The sequence below is a fragment of the Mobula birostris genome, chromosome 6 (genome assembly GCF_030028105.1).
Source record: "Mobula birostris isolate sMobBir1 chromosome 6, sMobBir1.hap1, whole genome shotgun sequence".
NCBI classification, from domain to species: domain Eukaryota; kingdom Metazoa; phylum Chordata; class Chondrichthyes; order Myliobatiformes; family Myliobatidae; genus Mobula; species Mobula birostris.
The window spans coordinates 36582309-36598046 of record NC_092375.1 but is presented as its reverse complement, the minus strand read 5'-3'; the positions used below and the strand labels follow the sequence as shown (position 1 = coordinate 36598046).

The following is a 15738-nucleotide window of genomic DNA, read 5'->3' as shown; positions in this document are numbered from 1 at the left end:
GTCATTATGGGCTGCAATGCCAGTTTCTGTGCTGCATTTTTCTCTTTCCCTCTCCTTCCCATGCAGACAATGCACCACCATGAAACCAGATGCTCCCCTGCACATTCGCACAGCAGGCAGAACTCCTTTTGTGTCACCCAAGCCCTGCCTCTGATGTTATCCTGCATCAACCAGTCATGTGTGGACTTGGATGTGACTGAGGTTTGATGCTTTAGAGCTTTGGCGAAGCTTTTTGTTAAAAAAAATTCAGCGTGCATATTTAACATCAAAATGCTCATTTGCAAATTGTGCTAATTTTGGTTTTTAGATTTCTAAATGAATAATACACAGTAGACCATTTAAAGCTTCAAAACATTTATTTTTAGCAAACTGGAAAGATTAAAGATCAAGAATGGTTTTTTTGTACAAGAATCAGGCTAAATAATTGGGGCTAATGCCACAAAATGACCAAATACATTATATTCCACTTTCATTACAGGTGATTCTGTAATCTGTTTTACTTCTTGCATGATACATCCACTTGTTTATACCACTCCAGAATATTTTTTTTTGTTATTAAACTTTCAGTGAGTCTGTGTTGTGGGCCCATGTTGCAACAGCAGGAGACTGACAATGATTTTCCTGCTTTCACTGAGAATTATTCAATTCATCATTAAGAAATAGCAAATCTTTATGGAACTATTACTATATACAAAACATAAAATTCTCACTATATCTCTGATTAATGAATTAAAAAAATTACAGCTGTCATTTTTATAAGACCCAATTATCTGTACAGCTAACCTCACCAATACTCTGGTGTTGTGCCTGAAGAGGTAACTGAAGTGCCAAGGGTCCACAAACTCTTTAAATATGCTGCAACAAACATTTGGCAAATGTAAAAGTTCAGGATAATGAGGAATTGAAATTATAATTAGCAGAAGACAAATAATAGCCCATTACCAGGTCACTCAGAAACTAACTGAATAAATTGCAAGAAATATGCAAAGTTTTAATGGATTTATCAAAACAGTTGTTCAGTCAGGCATTAGGACTTTTGTGCCAAGTTAAATACCTGCTCAATTGCTATCTTCTATTTTCCAAAGTCACCAGATTAAAAACATGGGGAGCCAGTTTGTGTATAATGATATTATATACACATTCCTGAGCGCATTTGCGATACTACACTTACTACTCCACCTTTTCCATTCATAATTTTCACAAACTATATCTACTAATGGATTGATTTCACAAAAGAACTGCTGACTGGAAAATGGTTCCTGTTAACAAAGTAATCCAAATTCATATTACTATTTCTATTTAGCCTTCTCCATTTTTTCCTTATGATTTGGGTATTGTCCGCCCTATCATACCTGTACGTAACCTGTAGGAGCTTCAGTTAAGATTGGTTGAAATAGTTGCATTAATTATATATTTACACCATTCTTCCATATTTCCAATTCTGCTAAAATATCCACGTGCAAATTTCTCCAATATGATTTGAGTAAGATGTGAGAAGAGTATAGATACATTGAAACTGGCCCATCAACAGTGTGCTTTAAGCTATGTAACTGGTTAAGTTAGCATCAAATTAAAAAAGGACATTTTATATGCAAGCCAGGAATAAGTAAAGGACTGTGAAATCTCCACTATAAAGCTGCCATTTTATCTTCTATCTTGAATCAACCACAGAAGCCAGAAAGACTAAATTCAATTTTGTTTAATTTGTCTTCCTTCCTCTTTCTGGAGGATTCCTCAACCACATTTCCAAACTGAAAATTCAGAGCCCAAGATTTCTCTCCATTATATGGGCTAATGCAAGTTCTGCTGACCCCCGAAAAGGGCTTACGGCAAACTCATATGGTGGGCTTCTTGAAATCTTGGCATTATCATAGTTCTTACTGACTTAAATTGCCAAGGAAATTAACCTGAAGCTAATATTTAAAAAACAATTAAGCATGATCCACAATATCCCATAAACTAATGCCATAAGGAAATGACACATGAAAGCATTAACCACCCCCGTAATATTAACATTTAAAGCGAACACATCAGTGCAGAAATTCAAAACAACGAAACACTCTTTTTGGGGATTAAAAAAAAAACTCACTTGCTACCACAGGAAACTTTCTTATTCCTTTGGAGGACTGAGTACCTTATTTAAATAAGAAATATCTTTTTGTTACAGGTTGATCCATAATAAAAGTCACATGTTTACCTAGTTTTTGTGTGGGAGGAATTTTTCCTCATACATTTGGTTAGGTAACATGCTACTTCAGCCCTCAGAGTAACAAACCAGTTTAATTGTGTTTCGTTAGAAATATTTGGATATTCAGCTGCAGATATTTGTACATCTGTATCTTAAGAGATAAGGCATTGCCAGTGGTGGTGGAGACGGCAATTTCAACTCCCTGTCAATTTCAGCATGTTTTACATTTTGCTGTTTCAGTGGCTTTCATATCCTTGACCAATCTGTATCTAAATCGATGGTTCTCTCTCCCTGGAAAGGTGACAGAAAAAGTAAGAAATTGTCATTAAACTGGATATGAGATTAACTAGGCTAAGTGCTGATGTCCTGGCATGCATTGTTAACTTTTTACTGTACCCTTACATTCGAATACAGCTTCTGCCAAATTTATTCCAAATGCAAGGTGATCACCGAAAAGTTAAATGGTATCAAGATCATTGTTTTCATACAGCCCAGGCAAAATATATGTGTAAACAACAGGAATTCTGCAGATACTGGAAATACAAGCAACACACATCAAAGTTGCTGGTGAACGCAGCAGGCCAGGCAGCATCTGTAGGAAGAGGTACAGTCGATGTTTCAGGCCGAGACCCTTTGTCAGGACTAACTGGAGGAAGAGTGGGTAAGAGATTTGAAAGTGGGAGGGGGAGATCCAGAATGATAGAAGACAGGAGGGGGAGGGATGGAGCCAAGAGCTGGACAGGTGATTGGCAAAGGGGATATGAGAGGATCATGGGACAGGAGGTCCGGGGAGAAAGACGGGGGGGGGGGAGAACCAGAGGATGGGCAAGGGGTATAGTCAGAGGGACAGAGGGAGAAAAAGGAGACTGAGAGAAAGAATGTGTGTATAAAAATAAATAACGGATGGGGTACGAGGGGGAGGTGGGGCATTAGCGGAAGTTAGAGAAGTCGATGTTCATGCCATCAGGTTGGAGGCTACCCAGACGGAATATAAGGTGTTGTTCCTCCAACCTGAGTGTGGCTTCATCTTTACAGTAGAGGAGGCCGTGGATAGACATATCAGAATGGGAATGGGATGTGGAATTAAAATGTGTGGCTACTGGGTAGCCTCCAACCTGATGGCATGAACATTGACTTCTCTAACTTCCGCTAATGCCCCACCTCCCCCTCGTACCCCATCCGTTATTTATTTTTATACACACATTCTTTCTCTCAGTCTCCTTTTTCTCCCTCTGTCCCTCTGAATATACCTCTTGCCCATCCTCTGGGTACCCCCCCCTTGTCTTTCTCCCCGGACCTCCTGTCCCATGATCCTCTCATATCCCCTTTGCCAATCACCTGTCCAGCTCTTGGCTCCATCCCTCCCCCTCCTGTCTTCTCCTATCATTTTGGATCTCCCCCTTTCAAATCTCTTACTAGCTCTTCCTTCAGTTAGTCCTGACGAAGGGTCTCGGCCTGAAACGTTGACTGTACCTCTTCCTAGAGATGCTGCCTGGCCTGCTGCGTTCACCAGCAAAATAAATGTGTATATGGATTAGATTAACAACAACATACCAGTCTAAGGTTGGTTAGAATTAAGCAGACTGTAAGAAAATTTATTGGGACATTGAGAATTTCCAAATATTAGTCGAGAACACAGATTGTTTGAACATGTAATTTATTTGAAAGAGCTCTGAATTTTACAATTCATCGCTATTAACTGTTTAGTAAATGAAGCTAGCAGCTGCTCTCAGGATTTGTTTCTAAGTATAATATAGAGCATCAATCATGTAATTTGAATGTGTAGATGACCTATGGGGCTGACATCATCCAACATCAGCCTCCCTAGGGTAAGGAGCAGAAACAATCAGACAGCAGTCTGCTCCCCATCTGTCTTGTTCCAACAACTAAAAGATTACAAACAAGAGAAAATCTACAGATGCTGGAAATCCGAGCAACACACACGAATGCTGGAGGAACTCAGCAGGCCAAGCAGCATCTATGGAAAAAAGTACAGTTAAGAGTGAAAGGTGAAATGTTTAAGGGGAGCATCTTCTCTGCGTAGTGGTGCTTGGAACAAACTGCCATTGGAAGTGGTGGATGCAGGTTTGATTTCAACATTTCAGTGAATTTTGGATAGGTACATGGATGAGAGGGGTATGGAGGGCTATGCACGCAGATCAATGGGACTAGGCAGATTTGGCACACTCTTTGCTGTATTGTTTTATGACACTAAGAGCCTATCAAAGCTAAACAATTCATAAAACATGGAAAACAATAGCATATTTATTTATACAATTTCAACTAAATATTTTAAACAATAATTTTGAAAATTCATTTTAGGATCTTAATACTCAGTAGTTTGGAGATACATTAATTTGCCATTGATCTACTTTGGCTTGTTGTATGATTATTATTTTCAAGAGCAGGCCATTAACATTGCCTCCTCCTTTCGCCAACTGAATTCTGGGATTCATCCATGAAACATTTCTGCAATTTCATAAACCTGAAAGATACTGATCGGTTGGCCAGTAAAGTTACAATACCCTTCCTTTACCACATTTTTGGTTTTGGCATACAATGGTATACTTGGTAATGTTACTCTGCACTTCGAGCCAATTGTTCAATTGTGACTGGAGTGCTCTTGTATTTATAGGAAACCATACCTGTCTTGTTGAGATAACAGTTACACAGCTGAGGAGCCTGAAGTATGGTTGTTGTCTCCCTTGTTTATCTTCTTGAACTCATCAGCCGTACCTCTCTCATTGGTTTTGCTTTTTGATGCAGGAAAGTTGAAGAATGAAGTTTTTTAAAAAAAAAAGTGGAGAGAGAATCTCAATTTATATTTAAAGACCAAGTATTCATCAGCAAAACTAAATTTGCATTAAAATGCTATTGTAACATGTTCCTGTTATCTTTAAAGTAAACCTTCAACATCAATGGTGTAGAACCTTCTAGATCTTGGAATTTTCAATCTCTGAGCTTTAGTGAAGATAATTTCTTACTATTCAATTAATTCTGCATCTTTAGTTGCTGCAAGTTCTGAGTTATGCAGTTCATATCATGATCATAAAAAGTAAACTTTGTAAACAAAGGCTGAATTATGCCTGCATACTCTGGACAAATTACTTGGCTAAACTATTAAACACTGCCTCAGCTGAAATTACAACTGATCTCTCCGCACGTGCAACAGGAGATTGTTTTGTGTAGTTATAATAAAATGCTTTGATGTTCAAAAGACAAAACATCAAGGCATGAAGTTTTTACTTGTATGTTCACTTTCCCGCAGGCTTGGTAGAAAATTGATTGGTCTTTCTTTGAAAGGTATTTACAATGATGTGACTTAAAGTCTCTGGATTCTGGCATTTCTATTGATCTGAATGGGAAACAGCAACTTTAACCCACATGTATCTGAACGTTAGCTGCTCACCTATGATTCTGGATCAATAGCTCTCAGAGTTAATTTTTAAAGATTGTTTCTTCAATATCTTAAATGCTCAAAAATACTGAAGACAATATTGAAACTCAAACAGAAGGAAACTTAAAAATGAACGAAGTATTCACTCTGCTTCATATTACAGGAACTCATTGATGTTTTCCCTTTACATTCCTGGGAAATGAATAGGTACCCGAAGATTTCAGGTAAATGGATTTTTTTTAATCATCCCCCTGTTCCACAGTGAGATGAAGCTATTACAATGCTGCATAGATACCTCAGAGAAAACCTTATTCTGTCAAAGAAATCATACAGATACAGCTGTTTCTACTTTGGGATATCACGCTGCATACCTTTTCTTCTTGTACAACCAGTAAATCATGCCAGCGATGAATGCTGCTATTAACAGGCCGATGATTACTCCCACTATTACTTTGGCCCGATTACCACCGCTGCTCTTGTCACTGTTATTTTTTGGATCTGGAGGAGTTAAAGCATTCCAGTCAGATTTATTAAGTGGCAATTTTAAACTACATCAATTTGACTATAGTGTGGCCAAGTGTGGTAACACAATGATACTTCCAATGATTAGAACTGGATCTCTGGAGCAAAATGAACTGACCGATGAGATAACCAGGTCTACAAGTCAAGAAAGCCTTGATTTTGCCCAGGCAGCTTTATTGAGACACCAATTACATACCTGTATCTCACCACTAACATTCAAGTGGAATACAGTGCCACTGAGTGGAGTCAGTCAGCCAATAAATTTGGTTTGAAATAATTAAAGCAGGTTGTTGTTCCTAAGACCAGCTGCTAAGTTATTGCAGAGATAGCAGTTCTGTGCATTTTCAATAAACAATTTAGTGCTTTAACAACCTAGAGTGGCAAGGTAGTGCGCATGTGCCAGTCGTGCATGCAGCCTGGTACAACCGTTCCGATCTATTCTTTTACTTTCTTCTTCTTACTTTTGATTTACGTTTTTTTTTGTATCTTTCTCATGGTAACACGTCCAAGCTTCACCCTCTCTAATATGCTGGTAGAGAGAGTTTTATTTGAGTTTTCTTTAGCGCTGGAAATGGTTACATCCCGACACGCGGGACAGAAGCAAGGTCGCATTGTGTATTCCACGGACCAGCAAATTCCGGCCGGCTTAGTGAACAGAGCGGCAGACACCCTTGCTGAAATCCGGAGGAAAACAGACAGAGGGGGATCACAAAGCCGAGGAAAGAGGACCGGGTTGAGACAACAGAGACTTTTGGAGAAGAGGGGTTCGGTGGGTAATACCATTCCACCTGACCGGAAGTGCACCGAGAGCGGTAAGCGTGAAGGATTGGGGTGCTTACTGATCTGGCTAACAACGGATGGTGCAATCTGGGGTACATTACGATCGAGGAACGTGTTTGCAGACTGGATACTGAACTTTTTACTGTTGGACTTCGGCCACATTTCACCGTGATACAACACTTGGCGGCACGGGAGGTCGTTCCTGCCTGTGGCCATCGAATGTGCAGCTCTTCCCGTGGAGGGTCAGACACCCTGAGCCAATAGACTGGTCCTGGATTTGTTTTCCATCTGGCATAGTTTTGCACTTTGTTATTTGTCTGTTGGGGTTTTTTGTATTGCTATACTTATGCTCTATTCTTGGTTGGTGAAGCTGTAACGAAACCAAATTTCCCTCGGGATTAATAAAGTATATCTATCTATCTATCTAGCTAGCATAGTGGATTGCACAACACGTTATAGCTCAAGCTGTAAGACCAGGGTTCAATTCCTATCACTCTCTGTAAGGAATCTGTACACTCTTCCCGTGACTGTGGGGGTTTCCCCCAACACTTTAGACATATGGGTTAGGGTTAGCGAGCTGTAGGCATCGGTAGCATGGAGACACTTGCAGGCTGCCCACAGCACATCTTGCACTGTGTTGGTCATTGATGCAAACAATGTTTTTGATGTACTTGTGACAAATAGAGCTAATCTTTATAAACCTTTAGTCGTGATATTTCAGTGTCACTGCATACTTTCACACAGAAATAATGTGTGAAAAGCTGCATCCTAATAAAGACTGCCATCGAGGAACGTAAGCAAGAAACTCAGTAAGGTGATGGCTGTTTTTCCTATTTCAACCACCTTCCCTTCTGGTCCTTAAAAAAGATGGTTCTACCTCAGTCTTAAATATGCTCAATGGCTGAGCATCAACAGCCTTCTATGATAAACAAATTTATGATTCCTTTTCTTGAGATTAACTCCTAGTTCTCCAGTCTGAGGATTATGTTGGGGATCTGCACATCTTTTTTTCATTACAAAATCAGAACTGGAGATGTTTGCTGATGACAGCAATAACTTCAATTCTATTCACAACTGCTCAGGAAATAAAGCAGTTCTTGCCTGCCTGATCTCCACCAAAAATACCAAGCAACGGCCACCTCCAGGGTGTGTTTAACCATGTAACCGTGACATTCTCCAGCTTCATCCTTCATCCCCCTTCCCTCACCTACACACCTTCCCTCTCACCTGCCAGGTTGTACTTCTTCTCCTTATTCTGGCTTCTGCTCCATCCCTTTCTGGTCCTGATGAAGGGTCTCAGCCCGAAATATTGACTATTTATTCCTTTCCATAGATGCTGGGTGACTTGCTAAGTTCCTCCAGCATTTTGCGTGTGTGTCACTCTTACCTGTCACGTTTTTTTCCAAATGGGTTACCACAACCTAAATAACAGTTTCCAGTATTCTGTCAACCATTGTTATCAGGCTAATAGTTCCCTGTTTTCTCCTCCTACCTTCCTTCCTTTCTTGAGTAGTGATGTTAAACTCTCAGAGGAAGGAGGGGTATCCCTCCAACTTGAACATGTCTACACCATGCTAGGTGTGAGTGACACCACAGGTCTCATAAGGAATGAAAATGAAAATCATTTGATTCCTCTTCACCAGCATGATATATCACTTTTTACATTCTGACAGGTAAATTCTGCCACTTTACCTGAAGAGTCTTGCTCAAGACTTTCATCCGCAGGTTCCCGGAACCGCACTGAAAAATACATAGGATAAAGCAAGTTATTTTGAGCCCATGAAGTCCATCTCTAGCTTAAACAAGCTCCCCAACTTTATTGTACACATTATCCAATACTTCCAAATATTCCCCAAAAAATACTTGAAGAAGGCAGCCATTCATTTGAGTATAGAGGTGAGAGGATAGTTCACAGGACATGATTAGGAAGCTGTCAATATATTACACTTAGTGGGCAACACTGTGGAATAAAAAAGTTAGATCCCTGCATAAGAAGGGATTTTAAAAGTTTAATGTCAGTAATTGCTTGCTAACCGTTATCAATGAAGCATAGACATCTAACAATCCTGTACCTCAAAGAATTCAGTAAAATAAAGGTAGCTCCCAGCATCTTCCATTCCAATAAATGAGAATAGGAAATGAATCAAGAACCAGTGGTCAAATGAGGCAGAGTTTTGGTTTTAAAGGCTTGCAGACTGAAGATGGTGAAAAACAGAATGAGGTAAGAGAACCTGCTTTTTTTTAAAGATCTATTTTAAGGCAGAAAAGAAACAATGTGAGCAGAAAGATCAAGAAAGGAAAGCTAAAAGGATACTGACTTTGTCTTTCTAAAATGATCACAAATAAGGAGCAATAGAAAAATAATTTGTGTATCTAGGTGGGGGTGGGAAGTGAATCAGATGCTAAGTATTACCCTGCCTATTGATTCTCTTTTGATCCAAGGTAGCTGCCTGGATTCAAATGATAATGGAAAATTCACCATTAATATGGAAGATACTGCACTGAAGAGAGTACACGGCTGACAGGTCATCCTTTGTTAAAATGCCTCACAGACATTCTCCATTGAGTTGTAACATCTTCAAATCAATATACCATTGTGGTCAGTTTGAAAGCTGTGTTCGTGAACGTTGAAACATCTGAAGACCCACAGAAAAGCAAAACCCTTTGAACAATGGAAAATGATTTCACTGAAGTTTCCGAAACATTTTCAGTGTAAATGTAAAGCTGCTGCTGAACTATCAAAGCACAGGTTTGATTAAACTGGCATAATAAGCTGCTATCATCCTCTAAATTTTGTTTGCAAAATATTTCAAAATACTCACTGGCAGTTAGATTAACTGAATATTGATCCTCCCCATGGATATTTATGGCTGTGCATGTCACTGTAACGTTCTCTGAAGGCTTTACTGTTATCTTATGGACCCACTGTGATCTCTTGTCTTTTACTGGTTCTTCTTTTGGCTGTAATGAAAACATATCAATTTTTTAATTTATATCTGGATAACTAAATGCCATATTTATTGTGTATCCCAACTTGGTTGTGGTACAGGTAGGCAAATCAGCAAAAACTGCATTGTGGTCACTTCTCTGATCTACTCTACCTCGTAATATGGGCATCAACAGGCTTACTGCATTGTTGGTCCACATTTAGTAGTTAACTCTGGTTGAGAATGTCAATCACTCTTCTTTCTAATCTATATTTAACATCCTAATAAATCACCAAACTCCTCCAAGACAAAATCTCCACTTCACTGAATAACCCTATTTACAAAATCTCCTAACAGAAGAACTCTGATGGCTAATTTGTGGCAAGTACTGCACAATAAAGAACTGAATCGTAGTTCACCAAAGCTCGGTAAGTGGCAGGGTATTTCACATTGAGCTTCGCTGCTCCTTAGAGTCGCTGAGAAGCCTATGAACCCTTGGCTACTACCTAATCAGTTCCCCTCAACCACCACTTTGCTCCGTCTAGCGGAATTAGTCCTTACTCTTAATAATTTCTCCTTTGGCTCCTCCCACTTCCTCCAAACTAAAGGTGTAGCTGTGGGCACCCGTATGGGTCCTAGCTATGCCTGCCTTTTTGTTGGCTTTGTGGAACAATCTATGTTCCGTGCCTATTCTGGTATCTGTCCCCCACTTTTCCTTCGCTACATCGACGACTGCATTGGCGCTGCTTCCTGCACGCATGCAGAACTCGTTGACTTTATTAACTTTGCCTCCAACTTTCACCTTGCCCTCAAGTTTACCTGGTCCATTTCTGACACCTCCCTCCCCTTTCTAGATCTTTCTGCCTCTGTCTCTGGAGACAGCTTATCCACTGATGTCTACTATAAGCCTACTGACTCTCACAGCTATCTGGACTATTCCTCTTCTCACTCTGTCTCTTGCAAAAACGCCATCCCCTTCTCGCAATTCCTCCGTCTCCGCCGCATCTGCTCTCAGGATGAGGCTTTTCATTCTAGGACGAGGGAGATGTCTTCCTTTTTTAAAGAAAGGGGCTTCCCTTCCTCCACTATCAACTCTGCTCTTAAACACATCTCCCCCATTTCACGTACATCTGCTCTCACTCCATCCTCCCGCCACCCCACTAGGAATAGGGTTCCCCTGGTCCTCACCTACCACCCCACCAGCCTCCGGGTCCAACATATCATTCTCTGTAACTTCCGCCACCTCCAACGGGATCCCACCACTAAGCACATCTTTCCCTCCCCCCCTCTCTCTGCATTCCGCAGGGATCGCTCCCTACACAACTCCCTTGTCCATTCGTCCCCCCATCCCTCCCCACTGATCTCCCTCCTGACACTTATCCATGTAAGCGGAACAAGTGCTACACATGCTCTTACACTTCCTCCCTTACCAACATTCAGGGCCCCAAACAGTCCTTCCAGGTGAGGCAACACTTCACCTGTGAGTCGGCTGGGGTGATATACTGCGTCCGGTGCTCCCGATGTGGCCTTTTATATATTGGCGAGACCCGACGCAGATTGGAAGACCGCTTTGCTGAACACCTACACTCTGTCCGCCAGAGAAAGCAGAATCTCCCAGTGGCCACACATTTTAATTCCACATCCCATTCCCATTCTGACATGTCTATCCACGGCCTCCTCTACTGTAAAGATGAAGCCACATTCAGGTTGGAGGAACAACACCTTATATTCCGTCTGGGTAGCCTCCAACCTGTTGACATGAACATCGACTTCTCTAACTTCCGCTAATGCCCCACCTCCCCCTCGTACCCCATCTGTTACTTATTTTTATACACACATTTTTTCTCTCACTCTCCTTTTTCTCCCTCTGTCCCTCTGAATATACCCCTTGCCCATCCTCTGGGTCCCCCCCCGCCCCCCTTGTCTTTCTTCTCGGACCTCCTGTCCCATGATCCTCTCGTATCCCTTTTGCCTATCACCTGTCCAGCTCTTGGCTCCATCCCTCCCCCTCCTGTCTTCTCCTATCATTTTGGATCTCCCCCTCCCCCTCCAACTTTCAAATCCCTTACTCACTCTTCCTTCAGTTAGTCCTGACGAAGGGTCTCGGCCTGAAACGTCGACTGCACCTCTTCCTAGAGATGCTGCCTGGCCTGCTGCGTTCATCAGCAACTTTTATGTGTGTTCCTTGGCTACTACCTCACTTTTAAAAACATATATAGTATTTCTGTTTTTTGCACGAATTTTAATCTAGTCAATAAACATACTGTATAAAGTATACTGAATAAGGTTTATTTATTTATTCATTATTATTATTTTCTTCTATATTATGTATTGGATTGAACTACTGCTACTAAGTTAACAAATTTCATGTCACATGCTGGTGATGATAAACTTGATTCTGATACGTACCACCATGTATTCAGTCAATGGCACACATAGCAGCCATGGTGTACTAGAGGTGAAGGAATTGAATGTTTGGGGTGTACCACAAGCAGGCTACTTTGTTCAGGATGATGTTAAGTACTGCTGGAGCTGCACTCATCCAAACAAGTCATTAGGATATCTGGAAATAAGCCAGGTACTGCAGGAGACACAGGCTCGGACCTGATTTTATAGCTGCTGGTGCACAGGCTGGAATCTGGAACAAAATACAGCAATCTGCTGGAGGAATTCAGCAAGTCGAGCAGCATCTGTTAGGAAGGAATTATCAACGTTTTGGGTCGAGGAATTGTCCTGATACAGTATTTTGACCCAAAATGTTGACAATTCCATTTCCCCCACAGGTGCTGCTCAACCTACTGAGATCCCTGAGCAGTCTGTTTTGTTTTTGAAGCAGTTGGCCTGTTGATTTATTTATCTGTTAGTGAAATTGAGGATGTTGATGGTGATGCCATTGTATGTTAGGTCTCTTCCTTGTTCAGAACGATCATTGTCTGACTCCTATGTGGTACAATCATTACTAATCAGGCCACGCCAGAAGGGTATCCTTACCTTACTCCTGCACCCCCTCCACCCACCACTCCCGGCGCTCCTTCTCTGTCAACTCTTGTGGGCAGAACTGAAAAAGCGTATGCGAGCAAGGAGGCCTACAAATCTGACTCGGTTACTCCAGTTCTGTCTGGAGGAATGGAACAAAATTCCAGGAACTTACTGTGAGAAGCTTGTGGAAGGCTACCCAAAATGTTTGACCCAAGTTAAACAATTTAAAGGCAATGCTACCAAATACTAACAAAGTGTATGTAAACTTCTGACCCACTGAGAAAGTGATGAAAGAAATAAAAGCTGAAATAAATCATGCTCTCTACTATTATTCTGACATTTCACATTCTTAAAATAAAGTAGTGATCTTACCTGACCCAAGACAGGGAATGTTTTCTAGGATTAAATGTCAGGAATTGTGAAAAACTGAGTTTAAATGTATTTAAATGTATTTGGCCAAGTTGTATGTAAACTTCTGACTTCAACTGTATGTGCTTTATGTGAAATAGAACAATACAGTGGCAACTATTGTTAAACAATCATTTCTTACTGGGTCATTTTGAAATGAACAGAGAATAACTGACCCAAAAACATTGAAGTATACTTAAAAAATCATGTTTTAAAGTATTTGCTTATAAAAACTCTTATAAAAGGATCAAATAAAAAAGGAATTGGGTGTTTTATTTAGAGTGAATTTCAGGGCTTAAACAGAAGTTTTGCTTTCCTGAGATTGATCTAGTAAATATCTGTTCTCTCTACTCTAGAACCTATATATCTTCCTTAAACTGTAATGTTCACAATTGGATATGACACTCCATAAGGCTAAAATAGTGTTTAAAATGATTACCATTCTGGCTTTTGTACTCTATTTGTAAAGCTGTATAAGGCATCTTTCTTTCATCACAAGGTCAGAACTGGAGGTGTTTACTGATGATACCACAGTTTAATTCACTTCACGATCAGTTTTGCCTCTCTGATATCCACCAAAAGTACCACGGTGTGTATAACCTTCTATCTTTGATATTCAGTGGCATTCCTATCGTCAAGTCCCCCACTAAGAGCGTGCTGGGGATGGCAGGAGCACTATTGACTGTAAACTCAACTGGACCAGCCATTCAAATACTGTATTTACATGTATAGGTCAGAGATTGAATACCCTGTCGCAAGAATTCAGGATCGTTTAATGTCAATTCCTGTACACAAGTGTTAACAAGAATGAAATAATTGTTACTTGGGATCCGATGCAGCTCAAAAAAAGATAAAGAATACAATAATAAAAAACAATAAATACATAGGATAGCTTATATACATAGATTGATTGTATGTCCATAAATTGACTCCAGGCTGTACATAAGGTGAATTAGTGGGTGTGTGGGTGGAGGTGTTGATCAGACTTACTGCTTTTGAGTCTGGTGGTCAGACTCCTCCCTGGTGGGAGTGCGACAGGATGTGTGGGATCCTTCACGATGTTGCTAGCACTTTTCCAGCATCTTTCTGTATACATCTCCTTTTTGGCGGGTAGGCTACTACCAGTGATGCGCGGGTAGTTTTGACTACCCGTTATAGACACGGTAGTGCAGTTTCCCTACCAGTGGTGCAGCTTGTTAGGATACTCTGTACTGCACAGCTGTAGAATAGTGTTCCTCCATCGTCAGCATTGATGAAGACTTTGACACCATTATGATGGTGTCGAGACTAGCGCGTGATTTGGATTTAAGTGAGGGAGAGTTGCGCAGTGTCAGCATCACTCTCTCTTCCCAATTCCCATCTGGATCCAGTGGCAAGACAGAGTTGAGACGGCTGGAGATGGAACTAGGCGCAGTGGATGACCAGGACGTCTTCTGTGTCTTGTCCTGCTCTACACGTTCCACGACACTTGCAGAGACCGCCTTCTTGACCGTTGGACCTTCCATTGGTCTCGTCTACTCAATCCGCCGGAGTCTGTCTTCACATGCTGGGATAGACAACTCCCTATCTCACCGAGGGTTTCAGACCCGTCGGCTACCCTCACCTGGTTTAGCCGGCTTGTCGAAGCCGTTGCCCGGGGTGTGGCCGCTGTCGCATGCAAACAGCTATGGGGAGTCACAGGTGAGAGCTGAGTGCCAGGTGGGGACCAAAGTTGGACTAACTGCCTTGAAAAGGATGCGACATGCTCCCCCACCTCCCCACCAGAGGTGCTACCCCTCCCTGACACCCCATACACCAGCTGTAGAATAACATGAATATGGATGTGCAAAGTTCAGCTCTCTTCAGCCTCAGAAAGTAGAGGCATTGGTTAACTTTCTTGGTTGTGTAGGGTGCTTCTACTTCCTTAGGAGTTTGTGAAGATTTGGCATGATATCTAAAACTTTGACAAGACAGACATGTGGTGAAGAGTATATTGACTGGCTGCATCACAGCCTGGTATGGAAACACCAATGTCCTTGAACAGAACATCTCACAGAGTAGTGGATATAGCCCTGTCCATCATGGATAAAGTTCTCCCCACCATTGAGTACAATTACATGTAGCTTTGTCACAGGAAAGCAGCATTCATTAGCAGGGGCTCCACTACCCAGGTCATGCTCTCTTCTCACTGCTGCCAGTGGTGGTACAGGAGCTTCAGGATTCACATCACCAGGTTCAGGAACAGTTATCACCCTTCAGCCAACAGGCTCCACAACCAAAGGGGTTAACATCTCCCAACATCACTTGTCCCATTATTGAAATGTTCCCACAACCTATGGACTCCATGTCTCATGTTCTCAATATTTATTGCTTATTATCATTTCTTTCTTTTTGTATTTTCAGTTTGTTGTCTTTTGCCATCTGGTTGAACACCGCAGTTGGTGGGGTTTTTCAATGATTCTGTTATGGTTACACTAGCTGACCCGTGGTGTACTGCTATCTGCATGGACGTCGAGGAGAGAGGTCCCAGGTTTGAATCCAGCCGGCTCCCTGCACGC

The 15738-nt window shown here is 41.4% G+C and overlaps 1 protein-coding gene across 1 annotated transcript in view; it reads right to left on the bottom strand.

Moving 5' to 3' along the window:
* Window positions 1–337: 337 nt before the first annotated feature.
* The window catches only part of alcama (activated leukocyte cell adhesion molecule a), a 359230-nt gene continuing 343829 nt past the window's right edge, over window positions 338–15738 (bottom strand). Inside the window, exons 12-16 of the mRNA XM_072260226.1 lie at window positions 9710–9848; window positions 8580–8627; window positions 5957–6083; window positions 4834–4941; window positions 338–2479 (exon numbers count right to left, since the gene is read on the bottom strand). Coding sequence (XP_072116327.1) covers window positions 4854–4941; window positions 5957–6083; window positions 8580–8627; window positions 9710–9848 — 402 coding nt within the window. The 3' untranslated portion in view covers window positions 338–2479; window positions 4834–4853. The remainder of the gene's footprint in view (window positions 2480–4833; window positions 4942–5956; window positions 6084–8579; window positions 8628–9709; window positions 9849–15738) is intronic.